This window comes from Lytechinus variegatus, chromosome 7 (assembly GCF_018143015.1).
Source record: "Lytechinus variegatus isolate NC3 chromosome 7, Lvar_3.0, whole genome shotgun sequence".
Taxonomy (NCBI): domain Eukaryota; kingdom Metazoa; phylum Echinodermata; class Echinoidea; order Temnopleuroida; family Toxopneustidae; genus Lytechinus; species Lytechinus variegatus.
In genome coordinates this window covers 33,300,960-33,320,132 of record NC_054746.1, presented here as the reverse complement: position 1 = coordinate 33,320,132, position 19,173 = coordinate 33,300,960, and the positions used below count along the sequence as shown (strand labels likewise).

General features: G+C 35.8%; 1 protein-coding gene across 1 annotated transcript in view; it reads left to right on the top strand.

Moving 5' to 3' along the window:
- The window catches only part of LOC121418006 (putative methyltransferase DDB_G0268948), a 38,540-nt gene extending 21,352 nt beyond the window's left edge, over positions 1 to 17,188 (top strand). The window contains exons 2-6 of the mRNA XM_041611711.1: positions 4,343 to 4,503; positions 5,707 to 5,935; positions 9,954 to 10,051; positions 11,355 to 11,483; positions 16,499 to 17,188. Of these exons, the coding sequence (XP_041467645.1) occupies positions 4,343 to 4,503; positions 5,707 to 5,935; positions 9,954 to 10,051; positions 11,355 to 11,483; positions 16,499 to 16,598 (717 nt within the window). The 3' untranslated portion in view covers positions 16,599 to 17,188. The remainder of the gene's footprint in view (positions 1 to 4,342; positions 4,504 to 5,706; positions 5,936 to 9,953; positions 10,052 to 11,354; positions 11,484 to 16,498) is intronic.
- The last annotated feature ends 1,985 nt before the right edge of the window (positions 17,189 to 19,173 follow it).

The following is a 19,173-nucleotide window of genomic DNA, read 5'->3' as shown; positions in this document are numbered from 1 at the left end:
ATAATATTTATAGGCTTTTTTGGGGGGGCGGAGAAGGTCCTTAAAAACTGGCAACATAAAAATATAGAAGGTTAAAGGCCATGACCATGAGGAACTTAAACACTCTTAAAAAAAAACCTTACATTTTTTTATTTGGGGGGGGCTTTAGAAAATTGCCACATAAAGAGTAAAAGGAAATTATAACGACTAGGAACTTATCCCCCCCCCCAAAAAAAAGGGGGGGAATCCTTTACACTTCAGCATATTAATTTAAAGCCTCAAACATTCTGCTTTGAAAAAAAAAAATGTTTCCGGTGTCCAATTAATCAATGTTTAATTTGAAGCATGAAGCAGGGGCTGACACAGAAATATACTGAAAAAATTAAATGAAAGAAAATATAAGGCTAAAATCTATTGTGCACATAGGTATATTTTTGATATGGTATGTTACTGAGTCATGGATTGCAAGTGAATTTCTAAAACAAGTAGATTTTTGTATATATTTATATTTCTATAATTAGTTGCATGATTAATGGTACACTTTAAAATATGTCAGAAAAATATACTTAGAGAGAGACAGGAAACAGGAGATGGCATGGTGAAGCTCAAAATCAAGAGTGATGTGAAAGTTAAAAAGAAAGAGTAGGAACGGAATATGAATATGAATAAAAGACTGAGTAGGAGAATATAAATAAACAATGGTTAATTGGGTACTGTAAACAATTTTTTTATCAAATCTGAATGCATTAAACTTCAAATGAATGGTCTGAAGTGCAAAGGACTCTTCTTACCTTTGAGGGGGGGGGGCATTTTCTGCTAAAAAGTATATCAGCCCCCTATTTTTTCGGGGAGGGGGTTAAGTTCCTAGTCATAATCCTTTAACTGTAATTTTTATGAGGCCATTTTCTAAAGACCCCCCCCCCCCCAAAAAAAAAAAAGAGTAATGTCTAGCTTTAAAAATGCATTGACCCCTGAGGGACAAAGGTGTAGACTGGTTTGAGCATGGGGAAGTAGAACTAAAAGTGGTATGGGGAGGGGTGCACATCTTGGAGAGGTGGAACTAAGGTTTGGAAAATCAGCTGTTGAAAGTAGAAGGGGTACACATTTTGTTTTGCTTGCCAGTGTTGGAACTCCCCTGCTTCAGCGGAAGGTTTCATATTCACCCAGTGTACCTCCAGTCTATATGCCCTTAAGGGGATGCGTTTTTAAGAGTGTTTATCATTTTTATGTTTCTAATGGCCACTGCCTTTAACCTTCTTTGATGTCAGATTTAAAGGACTAATCCTGCCCCTTCCCCCAAACCCTGAAATATTAATGAAGGTGATTAATACCCCCACATTTTAATGCAGAGAAGACATTTAGAATTTAATATGAATCTTTACCCCAAGATGAATATTTCTTCCAATTTTTATAAGCACTGACTAAAAACAGGGGGAGAAGTTTGATCTACAATAAGTTTTCCTACATTTCTGGCTATCATATGTGGCTACCCTGGTAATGCACTCTCTGACAAATGCAAAAAAAAAGTTCTTGCAAATCTTTAGCCCAAGGCCAATGTGTGAGCCAAATTTCACGAGAATTGGTTCAAAACTGATGAAGTAGTTCAAATTGCAAGTTTTTTACCTAAATTTTGCCACATGATATTTTGTTACAATGACAACACAGTTTCTGAAGCACCCTAAAAAAGTGCCTAGTACATGATCTTTACTTCAATACCAATGTGTGTGCCAAATTTCATGAAAATTGATTGAAAACTGATGAAGCAGTTTGAATTGTAAGTTTTTTCTCAATTTTGACCATATAATATGTTGTTACCATGGCAACAAGATTTCTGAAAGACACACAAAAGTGTGTCTTAGACATCTTCACCTCAAGAACAATGTGTGTGCCAAATTTCATGAGAATCGTTTAAAAACAGAGGAAGTGGTTCTAACTGCAAGATTTTTACCTTATTTTTGCAATACACTGTTACCATGGCAACACAATTTCCAACACATGCAAAAAATGTGTGTTGCAAATCTTCCAGAGACCAAAATATGTACATACACATCGACATTCAACCCCCTCCACCGTCACCCTTCGGCTTGTTTAGCATCTGCTTTAAATATTTAGTGCATTGAGATGCAAGGACAAACAGAAGATCTGTTCAAAATGGGTCTGAATTCAAGAACTAATCCAATGCAAAATAATGCACTGCTATTGAGTTTTGCACTAGCGCTAGTCTATATATCAGACAAATCTGAACTCATAAATTCTGACATTTTCACCCATTTTTTCACTGTTCCTGCAGCCAGATTTTTTGGAGCATACCCCATTCTTAATTCTTATACATAAATAAAGGTCTGGAGAAAAAATCATGCTTTTGTCCACCGTGTCCACATAATTTCGCTAACTGACCAGACTAATAGTTGATGCGCGTAATCAATAATCGAGATAAACGCGAATAAACATTTTCACATTTTTCAACTGCCCATTGTTTTATGATTGTGAAGTTTATCGGAATGAAGAATGCACACACCAAAATCCAGGTATCTACTGCTGCATTCCATGTTAACGAAAATGTATCAAATGAGCATCAAATCTTGACAAAGCAGTGATTTAAACACAAGTGTCGTTTTGTGCGTAGAGACGGCGCGCACCTGTGTGCCACTTCGTGGATTTAAGGGCTTCTGTCGCCTTTTCACTTTAATTATCTCATTAATTAGAGAGAATTGGGTCCTAAATTTCGGTGAAATAATAGACCATGACTAAAGAATACTAAAACTGAAAGAAAGTAAACATTGACTTTCACGTGATTTTGGGACGTTGTGCCACTTCGTGAATTCAGCGACGAACTATTTGCTTATTTTCCGTCAAGTTCAAGTATCGGCCGTAATGCTGCATGACAATTATAAAAGATGAATAAACATGTTTACCAGATACGTATCCACACCATCAATTACATTATATTTTCGTTCCTTTCTTTATAATAATGTTGTTCTGATGGCTACAACCCCCACTATTCGGCCATTATAAGCTACAAGGTCCCCAACTTATTGTTCACCCAATATTTTAGAATCGATGTAATGATTATGAGTTTTATATAATTTTCAGCTTCATAGATATAATCGACATGGGCCTAACTATAAGAATTATTTTTGAGTAGAATAATTCATGAGCGACTATGAGCGATCATCTCGTCATCGATAGTCCTTCACGGAGAGGTTTCGCGCCCGCCACAATGGCCACCAGCCCTACCCCGGCTCTACCCCTCCGGACCCTTGCGACATATATCAACTGATGCATGATGTACTTATTTATTCATGACCATATTTGCTAATTTTAGATCAGATACAACATAATGAATGATTTCTTTGATCTAAAGTGGACATTAAACCAAGGGTGAATGAGACCAAACGATCCTTAGACCATATGACAATGAGAGGAAATGAAAATTTAACAGATTGACGATTATTCCAACTGGTCAATAGACCATTTGACTATTAGACCAAGTGGTCATTAGACCAATTGATATTAGACCAAGTGGAAATTTAGACTAAATGGTCATTAGACCATATGAGAATTAGACGAAATAAAAATTAGACCAAGTGGAAATTATCCGAAGTGGAAATTATACCAGGTGGTGTTAGACCAATTAGAAATTAGACTAAATTCAGCCCAACTGCTCACTATAGACGAATTTGATATTAGACCGAGTGAGAATTAGCCCAACTGGTCATTAGACCAAAAGTGAAATACTAGTAGACGAAATGGAAATCAGATCAAGTGGGAATTAGACGAATTGGATATTGGACGAACTGGTTGTAGACAAAATGGGTTCAGACTATGCGGGAAGTTGGACAAACTGATAAGTAGATCAAGTGGTATTAGACCATCCGATAATTCACCTTGTCTACATTCATCACTCAGCATGAAAAAAGTATATTTCGTGGTAGGTTCACTAACTTTTGAGCATAACTGTACTACCGACCATTTTCACGATTATACCTCTGGCTCACTAGCGTACCTATGGGGGGCAGAGGGACAGACTGCCCCCCAACAAGTCACAACCCATGTAAGGGACATATCTCTGCCCCACCCCTGACGAGTTTGAAAGTGAAGACTTTTTTTTTGGGGGGGGGGCTTGTCAATTTTTTTTCTGGTTGTGAAATGTCCTTAATATCCTGTTGAGGACCTCTTTTTTTTGCTTGGCAATTTTTTTTTCTGGTACGAAAGACCTTTGTTTTTTTTGGGGGGGTGTCAAATTTTGCCCCCCCCCCTCCCTGTGGAAGATCCTAGGCACTGTACGCTACTGCTCTAGCTCTAATGATATATACCATTTTAATTTTGGAAAACAAAAATCTTTCTTTCGATATTTTCACAGAGAAAGAAGCCATTTGAGACTGCCCTTGATATCGGCTGTGGGTCTGGCCAATTAACACGGTCCTTGTCACCTTACTTCAATGATGTATTGGGAGTTGACATTAGTCCTGCGCAGATAGGTGTTGCCAAGACAGCTCAAAACCCCCAGAATGTGTCTTTCAGGTAATTTTACATTTCGGGCGCATATTTGTCGGAGGTCGACGGTCATGCTGTCTTTATTTTTTGTTTATTTACACCAGTATTTTAGTCCGGGATAGGCCCCATAGAAAATTGACCAAACCTTGTTTTTTTATATATACAATATTTTTTTATGGTTTCTTGTCAATTCGAGGGTGCTGATTACGAATCTGAATGATGCCACTCGTGTAACCTTGAGCATTTTCCGCAAATTGGCAAAATCCGATATGGCCGCCAAAATATGCAAATTACCCATGAAACGCATAAAATTGTCTACATTGGCTATGAAATGCATGAAATTGTATGGCAGGAGTGAAATACGATCTTAAAAAATAATTTTTGACAAAATATTTATTTTCCTGATATTCAAAATGGCCGCCATAGGCCATTGTATACAGCATCATGTATAATACGAATAGGTAAAACTAATTTTCACAAAAATGAGCACTAAACTGCAAAAATCGCGATGTATGAACGAAGTAATATATGCATATCATCATTACTAATGAGATATATTTATATCAAAAATAGCCGCCACTGGCCCAAAGAGTATTATGTACAATGGTAATGGCCGGGGCCAAAAAAATGACAAGATTGAGCATTAAAATGTATATTATTATAAACGAGTGGAATACTGACTATACAATGGCCTATGGCGGCCAATTTGAATATCAGGAAAATAATTTTTTTGTCCAAAAAATTATGTTTTATGATTGTATTTCACTCCTGCCATACAATTTCATGCATTTCACAGCGTTCATGAGTTTCATGGGTAATTTGCATATTTTGGCAGCCATATTGGATTTTGCCAATTTGCGGAAAATGCTCAAGGTTACACGAGTGGCATCATTCAGATTCGTAATCAGCACCCTCGAATTGACAAGAAACCATCAAGAAATATTGTACATATAAAAAAAACAAGGTTATGCCTCTTCTAGCCTGGACTATTTTGGGTAACTTTAATCATAATTACGTTTGCCTTCTGATAGTTATCAACACGGTAATTTTCATTTTTCGAACATTTATTAATGAAACAGAAATATCTTGTTAGGCAATTGGGCATGGTTTATCACCTAGTATAAACTCTTTGAAAAGCCTGGTTGGAGACTCACTCTGGCAAATAATATACAAAATAGTCTCATCAAAGGACAAAGGCAAACATTCAACAAATTCATATTTCTTTTTAAGTGTTGGCAAAGCAGAAGATTTACCTGTTGCCGACTCCTCATTGGATCTCATTACATCGGCCACTGCAAGCCATTACTTTGACTGGTCAATATTTCCCAAGGAGGTTGATCGGGTCCTTAAACCTAACGGATGCCTTGCTGTCTTAGGATATGACAATCTTTACATCGACCATCCAAATGAAGCGATAAGGAAGAAACTGGAAGATTGTATTGAGTCATATTTAGACTATGTAAGTTTTTTACACAATTTTGTCATTATTAAGTTCAATATAGATTACACAAATCAATAGCACTAAACGGCCGGGTAACTGGAGTGTAAGCTGGAGTGGTTTTACGCTCGGCGTGCGTCCATCCGTCTGTCTGCCTGTCCGTTAACTTTTCCTTGTAAACGCAATAAGTTCAGTTTAACTTAACCTAGGCTCATATAATTTGGTTTGAATGTAACTAACATGATTCCCAGGAAGTACAATGTTTTTGAGGTCAAAAGATCAAAGGTCAAGTTCACACTGACATTTTATATTACCCTTCTGCAGTCGTTGTAAATATGATAACTTCAGTTTAACTTAACCTAGGCTCATATAATTTGGTGTGTATGATACTAGGGTGCCGGGTAAAAATGGCAGAGGTAATAATGGCAGAGGTAAAAATGGCAGAGGTAAAAATGGCAGAGGTAATAATGGCAGAGGTGAAAATGGCAGAGGTGAAAATGGCAGAGGGAAAAATGGCAGAGGTAAAAATTGCAGAGGAAATAATGGCAGAGGTAAAAATGGCAGGTAAAAATGGCGTAGGTAAAAAATGGCAGAGGTAAAAATGGCAGACGCATAAATGACAGAAATAAAGATCATGACATGCTACATCAACAAGGAAGACAGAACCTTTTCGGTTAATATCAGTCATAATTATTGAACTTGAATTGACTCGACCCTCTCGACGAAACGGGTATTATGAACTGATTAGATATTATATGGATTTTTGTCATCATTTTAGGTCTATACTTTATCGTTGATATGATTAAACTCAAACATTTTCATGCCAAAATGATTTTAATTAGTGATTGATGAAAGGATTTATCTTGGCTAGTTTGTATAATGGAACAGCACTTCATCCCATACATACCCAACAAATTTTAATGTTAACACCAATGTGCGTTACCATTAACACACTGAAATAGACAAGTTTGGGATTTCTTTGAACCACTTGCATAACTTGGATAACCGAGAAATAACAAAAAACTCTGTAATAAATGTAATTTTTATATTTCAACATCATAATTGATCCGAATAGATATTGATATGATACGAATGAAGTTTAATGTAAATGAAAAAATAATAGCAACTAGTTTTCAGTTTTTCAGAGCAATACCTCATGGCATCTAGTCCAAGTGGATGTCAGGTTCCTTAACTAGTTTCTATGGTAACAGTTATCGCATGAATTTTGAATTGTGTAGCGATTCAGGGATTTAGATTCATAGGTGTTTCGTAGGTACAATTCAATCGACCTAATTTTAAGTGGAAATTCACCCTGACAAATGGTTAATTGTAAAACTAGCAGAAAAATAATTGGTGGTTTGCGGAAAGTCGATCAAAGATTAAGAAAGTTATAGGAAGTTTCAGTTTTTGATCTGTGACGTCATATACTCGCAACTGCCCCGTATCTTATGCACCAAAATATATACATTTCAGTTTTCTAATCAGTGATTCATGATTGCCAAAAAAAATCTTTCAGGAGCGGATGTAAAATATTTTTATGTTGATATACTTAATGTACAATATAAACCATTTTCATTTTCTTTTTAAGTGACATTTCATATATATTTTTTATTACACCATATGTGGGAAAAACTGCTCGGAAACGACATCACCGTGCAAATTTAAGATTCTAATAGCTTTTTAAATTTTTGATGGATTCCCTAAATCCCCCCACCAATATCATTTTAATTATTTTCTTCTATTTCTACAATAAACTTTGTGTCAGTGTGAATTTCCCCTGTAATGAATTAAGGATAATACTTGGGATCTGAGGATGGTGTGGAGTAATGTGGCCCAGTGGATTAGTCTTCTGACTTTGAAACAGAGGGTCGTGGGTTCAAATCCCAGCCATGTCGTAATTTTCTTCAGCAAGAAACTAATCCACATTGTGGTGCACTCAACCCAGGTGAGGTGAATGGGTACCCGGTATAGGAAGAAATTCCTTGAATGCTTGAGCGCCAATGCAGCCCAGCTAAAGTCGGGGTAATAATAATAGCAGGGCCCGCTGGGAGAACAGTTTTCGAAAATGAAGTGGCTACCCTGGGTTAATATACCTATATTATTATCATTATTATTATCCAAAGTGTGCTTCAAATTTGAATATAAGAAGAACGATTTGACATGAGAAGGCCGTGCATGATGTAAGTCCAGGAAAAATAAGAAATGCCAGCTCAAGTGTTATCAATTTGGTGCAGAAGATCTACAATATCATTTGAAAATATTACCCTTTCCATTAGTCAAACATTATAATTCTAATTTTATTCTCAGAACCTTTCATATTTGATCTACTGTATGCATGGAGGGATTTTTTTTTTACATTTGCCATTTTTACCTTTGCCATTTTTACCTCTGCCATTTTTACCTCTGCCTTTTTTTTCTCTGCCATTTTTACCTCTGCTATTTTTGCCTCTGCTATTTTTGCCTCTGCCATTTTTGCCTCTGCCATTTTTACACTGAGCCTATCGATTTTGAGGTAAAAAGGTCAAAGGTCAGGGTCGCACTGACATGTTTTCCTCTTACCCTTCTGCAGTCCTTGTAAACGCGACAACTTTAAATTAACTTAACCTAGGCTCATCTAATTTTGTGTGCATGCTGCTGTGTATGATAGGTCACGATCACAGTCATATGTTTTCATCTTCCCCTTCTGAAGTACTTGTTAACATTATAACTTAAGTTTAACTTAATCTAGGCTCATATAATTTGATGTGTATGATGCTATCATAGATCCTAGCAATTCAAATGATTTTGAGGTCAGAATGTTAAAGGTGAATTCGCCATCTTCAACTTGTCTTGCTTGACCAATAGCTCGATTTTTCCGCGTTACAGACAGATGTATTATTGTGTTCGCCGCAACGACACTCTTGTTCTAGGTTATTTTTCATAACAAGTAACACAACAAATGTTTGTTTATTTATATATTTATTCATTCAAATATATCTAATCGGGATGACAAGATCAGCTAAAAAACTGTTTTACATCATGGTCCTGGCATTGAATTCATAAATACATTTAAATCAATCATCTATTCAAAATGAGATAAAAATGAAAGTAATATCTGATTTTTTTCCATTGAATATAAGAATTAAATAGAGTAGCACGATGCATTTGACTTCTTGATAAGGCTTTGTCTTTTTGTTTTCTTTCTTCCCTTCTCTTCTTTTCTTTCATCGTTTTCTTCTCTGTTATTTGTCCTCACTACTTTATGAGGCACCCCCATAGCGACACCCGTGGTATATACGTGTGTATGGTCGTGTATTCTAATGCTGTCTTCCTATAAAGCCATGTGCAGTGCAATTGGTGCGTAAAAGTTGGGATGAGATCTACATGCTTTACCCGCGGTCCTGTTTCGGCACATTTTGGTACATTGCATATTTGGTGATCTTTATCACTCGTGTAATTTCGTGGAAGCTTTGGGGGTTTTTTAAGACTAGTAAAAATAATGGCCGGCTATTAGCTACCTTATTTTCCTCTAAACCAGTCGTTTAATTTTTGCCCTTACGGCTCCCCATAAAAGAAACTTACCCGCAACTTATAAACCTGTACACGGCCTTTCATTCTCACAAGCCAAAGTACGCGACGGCAGTTTTTATAATGCATCAGCCAATCGCAATAGTTATAATTTTTTTCTTTCACATGATTACTACAGAATTACATAGCTTTTAAATTACGTTCACATTCACATACATGTATAGGCCTATGTCTGTTTTATAACAATGTATACTGATTTCTTTCTTCAATATTAAAATTAAATTCTATGTGGTCATAATTTCTTGCTATTCAATATTATTTGTGCGTGATGAATAACACATCAAGCCGCAATAAAAGTTTTATTTTAAGTGTTAAAAAATACCGTAGCGTAATGAACCAAAATTTTTCGAAGGAGCCAAAAAAATTACCCCTCTCCCATCTGTGCGCAAGCGCTATAGGCGTGAAATGATTATGATTTATGCGAAATTGCAGTCTTAATTGGTAATCGGTTTGTACCTTTAATTCTGTACAGGAGAACAAAGTACGCTTGAAGGACTATACACCAATCCAGTATCAGCATTTAAAAGAAGGATACAGAACTTTACAAGTTCCGTTTGATGACCAAAAATGGTAAATAAATCTTGAATAACGTAGGGTTTTTTTTTATTAGATGAAACGTAATCAGAGAAGACACTGAACATTTCATCAAATAATAATAATACATTTATGATTTTTGGTTGAAAACACAATTTGCATTGACTTTGTACACGAAATCACGTTTTTGAGCAATTTTGGGTGCGACATGCACTTACATAATGTTACGTAATTTCAGAACCGCGTAACCGGGTGACGCAAAACTGGTCTCAAAAAATTCGCGCGGCGAAAATATTGCGCGAATCGTTGAGGGGGCCTATTCAGGAATAATTGTGATTTATTCAGTTTTCAATTGAGATGACATTTTGACAAGATCCCTCTATTTAGTGTATGAGCCGAACATGGCCATGGTTCAAATTCATATAACAGTAAAGTATGCAAACCATGCAGCTACATGTAGGGCTCACTGCTTGTCATTTCTATTGTCTGCCAGATTAGTAATCTGAAAGAATAATAAATTTACCATGGTCAAATGACATACATTGTACAAATTCAACTTTCTATTTTTATACTGTAACAATGGGTGAAATAGTGATCACTTTGGATATGATGCTCTTCATATTGGTTTATTTTATGTATATGTATTTTGGATAATCATTAAGAATTCAAGCTATTTACTTACATATGGGAGCATAAGCCCATGAAAAACAGAATTATGTCAATGTCATGTACAGCTAACTCCTTTTGCGGGATATTACAATTGTAATCGTTTACTTGAGCTGGTAATTTGAATTGCTGCATGACCTATCAAAATAATGACATGTTCAAATTTGAATAGTAACATGACCTAAAGAAGAATTACTCTGCGTAGAATGAGGGTGCTTATGTTAAATAATTGATGTTGCTACTTCAAATAATTAATGTCAATCAAATTGATTGAACCAGCCCTCCCCTTCCCAGATTTTCTGGGACTGGAAATTTGGATATCATGCTAGAATGTATTCCATCATGTCCATTAGGCTTCTTTCAGCAGAGTAACGCGAGAGTAAAATTGAATCATAAAAAACGACATAAAAGAGTTTTTTGGCACCATGTTTTCCGGACTGCTTGCGTAGACAAATCACCAGTATTACACAAAGTGCACATCTCAAGTTAGAGTGAACTCCCAAAATCACCTTATTTTTTCCTTATTCTTTGAAGTTCTTAATTTACATTCTTTTACATTTAAATTATATGGGTTACTGTTGATCAACTTTGACAGGATCAATAACATCTTTGATGCCTTTTTTCTATCAACAGCAACAATGTTCCTGTTTATTTCTTATGTTTTATCTTTCAGTGTTAACGTAAACCTGCAATATGATTTGTCGGTTACCAATTTCATTGAGTGTATTAAAACTTTTGCCGTTGCTGTCCAATTCATAAAGGACAACCCAGGAACTTCGTATTTTACTGACTTTAAACACAGGTAAGTGAGCAAATCTGGCAGAAGTGCTGCACTAAGGTATATTGGGGGAGGGGTATAACGAACCATTCTGCTCCCAATTGAACATCAAGCGTAAAGGTGTCACTGTCATTGCCTATACGTAACCCAATCTTCAATTCTTTTATTCCTTCTCTCTTCACGTATATGAAAAACTTTGTTCAATGCTAATACCCTACACCTTCTCTTGCACTTACATGTACCAAGCACTTCTCCAACGAATAGAAAACATAATTTTGATTATATTGTCGTGAAACCATTTCACCCAAGTACTATAAGCTCATTAATTTGATAATGCTTTTGATAAAAGACATTAAAAACTGTTTATTCCCGACTACTTGAGTTTAATGCACATAAATATAAAATGCTTACAAAATCATCTTGATATGCTTTGCGAATTTTTTTCCATATTAAGCACATTCCCATGTTCTTGTTAATGGCCTCACAGAGACTTGGGACCCGTAACAAAAGGTTAGCAATCATCGTAGAGCCTTTTTTAAACGATTGATTGTAATGATTACAATGTAAATTGTCAATCGAGAAAATCAAGAGTACAATCAATCGCTAAACTTTGTGTTACGGAACCCTGCTATATTCGACCTCCACACCTATTTTCAATATCGATAATTGCAACTTTCTTGGTGTCTGATATCAATGGTGAAATTGCTGGGGGTGTCAATATTTATATTTAGACTGGTCAATATATGGTTTGACCCGGAACAAATAGCAACAAATGATTTTTCAACGGGTTTTTGTACTTTTTGACCTCAGAAATAACATACTAAAAATCTACCAGAATCCGCATATGGGAAAGTAGCTTTTTTCAAGATTGGGTCCAAGATGGCCGCCATTCACTGAAAATAGCTATAATTCACTCATTATCCACCCTAGAATCCTATTTGGGTTCATATTCCATGGTCCAGTGTGTAAACGAATTTATTGATACAAGTTAGCGTCAATATTAGCACTCCAGGGTACCAAGAAATTCCAAAATGGCGACCAAAATGGCTGCCAGAGGCCTAAAACCCCAAATCCATCTATTACTTATTTAAGTTTTTATTAAATGTTTTTTATGGTGAAGTTGTAGATAGGTACAAGTTCCAAGGACAGCCAGTGGTCTGGTGTGTCCAAAAATCCATAAATTGATTTTAAAATGGCTGTTAATACTTAAAATTGACATAGCTTATCGAACATCCACCTGGGAAATATGATTTCGGTGTCTAGACCATGCTTTCAATTATCGAATAATACATTGGACAAGTCACAGGGATTGTCAGTGGTCCTGTTTGTTAAAAAAATCCAAGATGGCTTAAAAAAAAATGATTTAAAAAATGCTGTTTCTACTTCATAAAACAACAACATAGTTTGTTCAATATCCGGGAATATGATGTGTTTGCCTATACTGAGGTTAAATGGGTCAAATGATAAGTTAAGGACGATGGGTGGTCAAGTATGCCCAAAAGTCCACAGTGGCTAAAATATAATATAAATTAGACGCTGGTATTTACAAATGGATATAACTCATGTACTATCCATCAAGGGTATATGATCTTCATGTCTTTACCATGGTTTTAAAAGTCAGAAAATTAGTTACAAGGACAGTCAGTCGTCAATTATTTCGAAATTCCAAGATGGTTTCTAAAAATCGGAGTTTAAAGTGACTGCTGTTACTTTACAAATTAAAATAGTTCATTTGAAATTCCAACAAGGAGATATGATTTCGGTATCCACACTATGGTTTCATGGTTGAAATAATACGTCTGGACTGGTTACGTGGATATGCAGTTGTCCAGTTTGCCTAAAAATCCAAGATGTTTTTTTTTAAAGGCATCTAAAACGACTCATATCACTCAATAATGGTCAGATTTCTACAAAGGCTATCTGTAAGAAATAACGTTGGTGTTTGAATTTTGGTATGAAAGGTCAAATAATACATTCAGACAAGTAACAATTAGGATGGTCAGTATTCCATTTTGTCCAAAAGTCCATGGCGGATTCTAAAATTTCATCAAAATGGGTGCTGTTACCATTTAAAGAAGCAATATAATTTATCCCCATGCATTTAAGTATAGGCACTGAGATTATTCCCCACAGGTGGATATTGTATGAACTATGTCAATTTTGAAGTAACAGCAGTCACTTTAAAACCATTTTTTTTTTGACAGCCAACTTGGATTTTAAGGCAAAATGAATAACTGCATATCATGGTAACCAGTCCCATAGTATGTTTTACCCTTAAAACCCTAGTGTAGATACCAAAATAATATCCCGACTGTGTATTTGTAATGTTCTTTATCCAATTCTAAGTAACAACAGTCATTTAAGACCCCCATTTTTTAAGCCATCTTCAATTTTCGGACATACCTAATATCTGACTGTCCGTTACTTGACCCTTTAAACTCTTGTGCAGACAGTAAAATCATACCTCTGAGGTGTATTTCTAATAAAATTTGTGTAATTTAAAGTAACAACGGTCAAATTACACCCCATTTTTTAAGTCATCTTAGATTTTTTTTAAACATACAAACAATTGAATGGTCTCTTGTAACTTATCCTATTGTATCATTCGACCCTTTAAACCATGGTTAAGACACCAAACTCATATTCCCCATACATATATTGAACCAACTATGTCCTTTTATAAGTAAAATCAGGCATTTTTGAAGCCATCTTGGAAATTTTGACACACTAGACCACTATACTAACTTGTCCTAAAACTAGTATATGATTTGACCCTTAAAACCATAGTTTAGACACCGCAATAAAATCACAGGCGGATATAAAATGAGCTATGCCGCTATTGAGTATCAGCAGCCATTTTAGAATCAATTTTGGAAGCCATATTGGATTTTTGGTCACACCAGACCACTGACTGTTCTTAAGACTTGTCCTAATGAATTATTTTGACCCTTGAAACCAGTGGCTTAGACACCAAAATCGAATCTTCCAGGACGATATGAAATAAGCTATGTCCGCTTTAAGTAACAGCAGTCAATTTAGAATCATTTTTTGGAAACCAAGATAAGATTTTTTGACAAACCAGGCCACTGACTGTCCTTGTAACTTGCTCTACATGATTAATTGGCCCTTGAAACCAGTGGTTTAGATACCAAAATCACACCTCCCAGGCCGATACGAAATGAGCTATGTCCACTTTAAGAATAAGCAGCCTCTTTTTAAGATCAATTTTTAGAAGCCTTCTTCGATTTTTAGACATATCAGGTCACTGACTGTAATTAGTGTACTGTTTGACCATTGAAACCAGTGGTTTAGACATTGAAGTCACATCTCCCAGGCCAAAATGAAATGAGTTATATCCGCTTCAAGTATTAGCAGCCATTTCAGAATAAATTTTTGGAACAAATTGCTGATTTTTGCAAATACCAGACCACTGACTTTCCTTGTAACTTGTCCCAATGTATTATTTGACCCATTTAACTATGGCATAGATACAAAAATCATATTTCTGGATATTGAACAAACTATGTCGTGTTTTTTAAAGCAGTAACAGCAATTTTAGACTCCATTTTGGGGAGAATTTTTTGGATTTTTTAACATACTGGACCACTGACCGTCTTGTAATTTGCCCTATGTCTTATTTGGCCATTGAAAACATGGTATAGACACCAAAATTATTATGTCCCAGGCGGATATGAAATGAACTTGTCCATTTTAATTATCAACAGCTATTTTAAAGTCCATTTTTGGAAGCTATGTTGGATTTTTTTGACACACCAGACCACTGGTTGTTCTTGTAACTTGCTCCAATGTACTACATCACCATAGAAACCATTGAATAAAAAAAAAAAATTAAAGTCACATAGATGAATTGTGGATTTTCAATCTACGGCAGCCATTTTGGGTGCCATCTTGGATTTGCCAGGTATACTAGAGGGGTTATAATTACAATGATTTCGTACACAAACCTCTTTGTTATCATGATAAAAATGTGTCATTTATCAGAGCTAATTCAAATAAAAGACGAACAAACAATCATGGATTGCCCAGGGTACAATTTAGTACATTCTAACCCGAAATAGATTATGTTAAATATCCATTAAAGACCCAGACTGGACCAAAAGGGAAATTGACAAATCATATACAAATCGAGAACCTTGTTAACTACCTCTGCCCTTTTTTTCTTTGCTAAACTTAACTAAAAATGGAAGCAGAGCGTCTGTACGCATTAAACATTCACCCCGAGACGTCTTCTGAATCCAAAATACGTCCCATATACGTCTCTGCGACGTAAAAGATATGGTATCGTATCCCGATGAAAAAAAAGGGGATTGGAGACTCTTTGATACGGATTTGGGACAATTTTGAGACTGTTTTGAGATTTTTCGAGACTAATGAAACGTCGCGGGGATTAAGGAGACTTCTCCACGACAAGTTTCAAAATATTCTCAAAACCGTCTCAAAGTAGTCTCAAATCTGTTTCAAAGACGTCCTCGCGATGGAAAAATATTGGAAACGTCTCTGCGACGGAAACGAAAAGTATCCTATTCGTGACGGGAAAAAGGTATTGGAGACGTCTCTGAGACGGATTTTGAACTATTTTGAGACGGTTTTGTAAATTCCCGGGACTAATGGAACGTCGTGGGTCCTCAGAAGATGTCTCTGCGACAAGTTTCAAAATCATCTCAAAACCGTTTAAAAGTAGTCAAAAATCAATCTCAAACGTGAGATACTACCATCAGTTTCACTCAAAGACTTGTACACACACGTACGAACACACTCACACCGAGAGAAACAAACACAGTTTTTTTGCGAACTGGACATGACCTATTTTGTTTGTTTGTTTTTAATGGGGGTGTGTGTGTGACAATTTTTTGGTGTCCCTTCCTCCACAAATCGTGCAAATTTCCCCCTAAATTAGGTGACAATTTATGCGTGGGTAATAATCTGTGGTGTCGGTTTTGCACAAATTGTCGCGGGGTGACAATTTGTGGTGTAACACCCCAGCAGATCTCTCTCTCTCTCTCTGTCTCTCTTTACAGCATCATGTCCATTCTTGGCGCCGAAGAACCCGATGTCACCATGGTGAAGTCTCGAATGCCTGTCTTTTTGAGACTCGCGAGAAAACCTGACAAACATTAATTCAACATCTCAATTTGAAAATGAGTGCAAGCTCTAAATTCCAGCCGTCGAGGCCATTTAACTGCACTCTAATTAATTATGATACGTATTCACTATGTGCACCTTTATAAAATAGCGACAGCCATGTTTGCCTGAAACGCAGTGCATCGTAGGATTTCTCAAATTTTACCATCTTTTCAAATTAAGATCGGGAATTGTCACGTTTCTATGTTTGTCAAGACCACACTTTACGTTTTTTAAGACAAATTTTCCTAAAATATCATATGCCAACTTATTTGGAAACCTATTATTTTAAATATCATTTTCCCTGTTGAATTGATATAGCTAAACAAAATAAAAAGTAAACATTTTATTATCTATATAGGATGCAGATAAATATGAGATTTAATGAAAGCGTTTTGACTTGAAAATGGATATGATTTTTCAGATAAAGGTTTGGAATTGGCTCGTCAGTTTATTGTATCTAAAACAATTCAGATACACTTCAGAGTATTCCATTTCAAAGTATTAAACGATATTTTGAACCTGAATTATACCTTTATGTTCCTTTCTGTATTGTAGAAAATGAAACGATCGAACATTTATAGTTCAAATATAAAGGTTTTTTTCAATCAGCTCGGGGAAGAACTTGTTTGATTTCTAATTGCTAACATGAAAAAGCGTAATCTCTGATATATTGTTAAAAAATCACATTTTTAATCAATTTTTATTGCAAAAACCAATCTTAGTATAATTATCTAAATCATTTATACCAACAATATCTGATAGTATTAATTTATAAACTAGGTCGTAAAAAATGGAAAATTTATAGTAATTCGAAATGTAGATCTAATTCCTACTTTTGATAATTTGCTGATGTGGTTTACGGTACACCATGTGGAGTGTTATAGAAACAGTGGATAGAAGAAGAGAAGAAGTGGATAGGCGAGAAAGTGGAGATTTGAGAGTAGAGTATTCTTTCTTGAAAATAGTCCTGAAAAGGACTGTAAACCAGAAGGAATGTTGAGTGAGAACAGCTTGAGTAGTAGAGCTGATGAGGAGATGCTGGCTTGAGTCGGCGAGTAGAGATGATGAGTAGTAGAGTCTCTCATTTTTCATTTAATACTTATTTCTCTGCACTTTTCCCAAGCTTTACAATGATTAACAAAATGAAAATCAAGCCTAAGCAATTTCATGTAAATCGCAGATCAGTGCAAAGCAAATATCTTCACGATGTCTTCGGTGTATTGGGGAGTGGGGTGGGGCACAATGCACTCTCTGAAGTGTTTTAGGCAAGGAAACAAGTTAGAAAAGGTAAAAGGTATCTTCAAATCAACTTTACTAGCTAAATTCCACGTGTTATTCATGATTAAGGTTTACTTTTATTTGCATAACTATTACAAAGTTATGCGCAAATCATTTTTCACTACATTTACAAAAGTACGTGGTGCTTACTCATGCAGAAATGTCATTATTTGCTTAAATGGATGTGTACCAAGGTTAAAATGTGGAAAAATCTTCAAGATAATACAATCTTATAATTTTACAGGATTTTTTCTAAGTGTAAACTTTTTTCATACGCACTGTAGATGGACTAGGGAATTCGGATTTCCGAACTTTATTTTGTTTTCGGACAAATGGAGTGCCAGGGATCTATTATGATAAAGGAAAATCTTGACTAAATCACAGCCAGCAAACAGTCAGCCCTTGTTCAAACCTTTATGATGAGGTAAGAAGAAGGCTGATTTTTCAGAGGCATACAAAATAAAGTTTATTCAAAAGGAAATGAAATAAACGGGGCGCACCCCTTACCCTAAGTGGGGGGGGGGGTCTTATTCCTTGAAACAGTAAAATAGAGTTCTCTATTAAACCATATTGACACAAAACAAATGTTATGTCCTTGAAATTATAGTGAAATTATATTCCCTGTCGAACCATATGATTAAAAAGGAGTAAACATTTTGTTTTACTTTGTTATGTCAATCTGAGACACTAGACCCCACAAAAAATATATAAAATTTAGAAAAGATGTACTGCCTATCAACATATTAATTGAATTTGCAGTATATTCTGCCTAACCAGTTAATGTGTCACACCCATCTTTCTTACGCCATCATATGTTTCTCCCCTTCTCCTCTCTCTCTCTCTCTTCCCATTCCTCTTTCTCGCCTGTTTAAAATATGTCAGAACCCCCCCCCCCCAAAAAAAAAAAAATGTATATAACATATTAATGTATTAATTAAGTGTAATTGAGGCACTTATTGAATTCATGCCCCTAGCTCCAAGGTGTATATTATCCCTCGGTAGTACGTGGTGTCAGAGTCCAGCGAAGGTCTAGAGGTCCTGTTTGTTGCGGCTGAACACGTACTTGACTTGACCTTCATTCTCCAGACACAGAACTCTCACTGGTTAACCTTGACACTGACTGACTCTTAATTGGTCATTGGGGTACATATCTGGGGGTATTGCGGGCGCGCCGTGCGTAATGTTCATTCATGCACGGAGGTGAGTGAAGAGCTATTAATCGTCTATATGGCCGGTTAAACCCAGGCGACATTGTATCACGACCCTTTATGCAACAATATAAACAAAATAA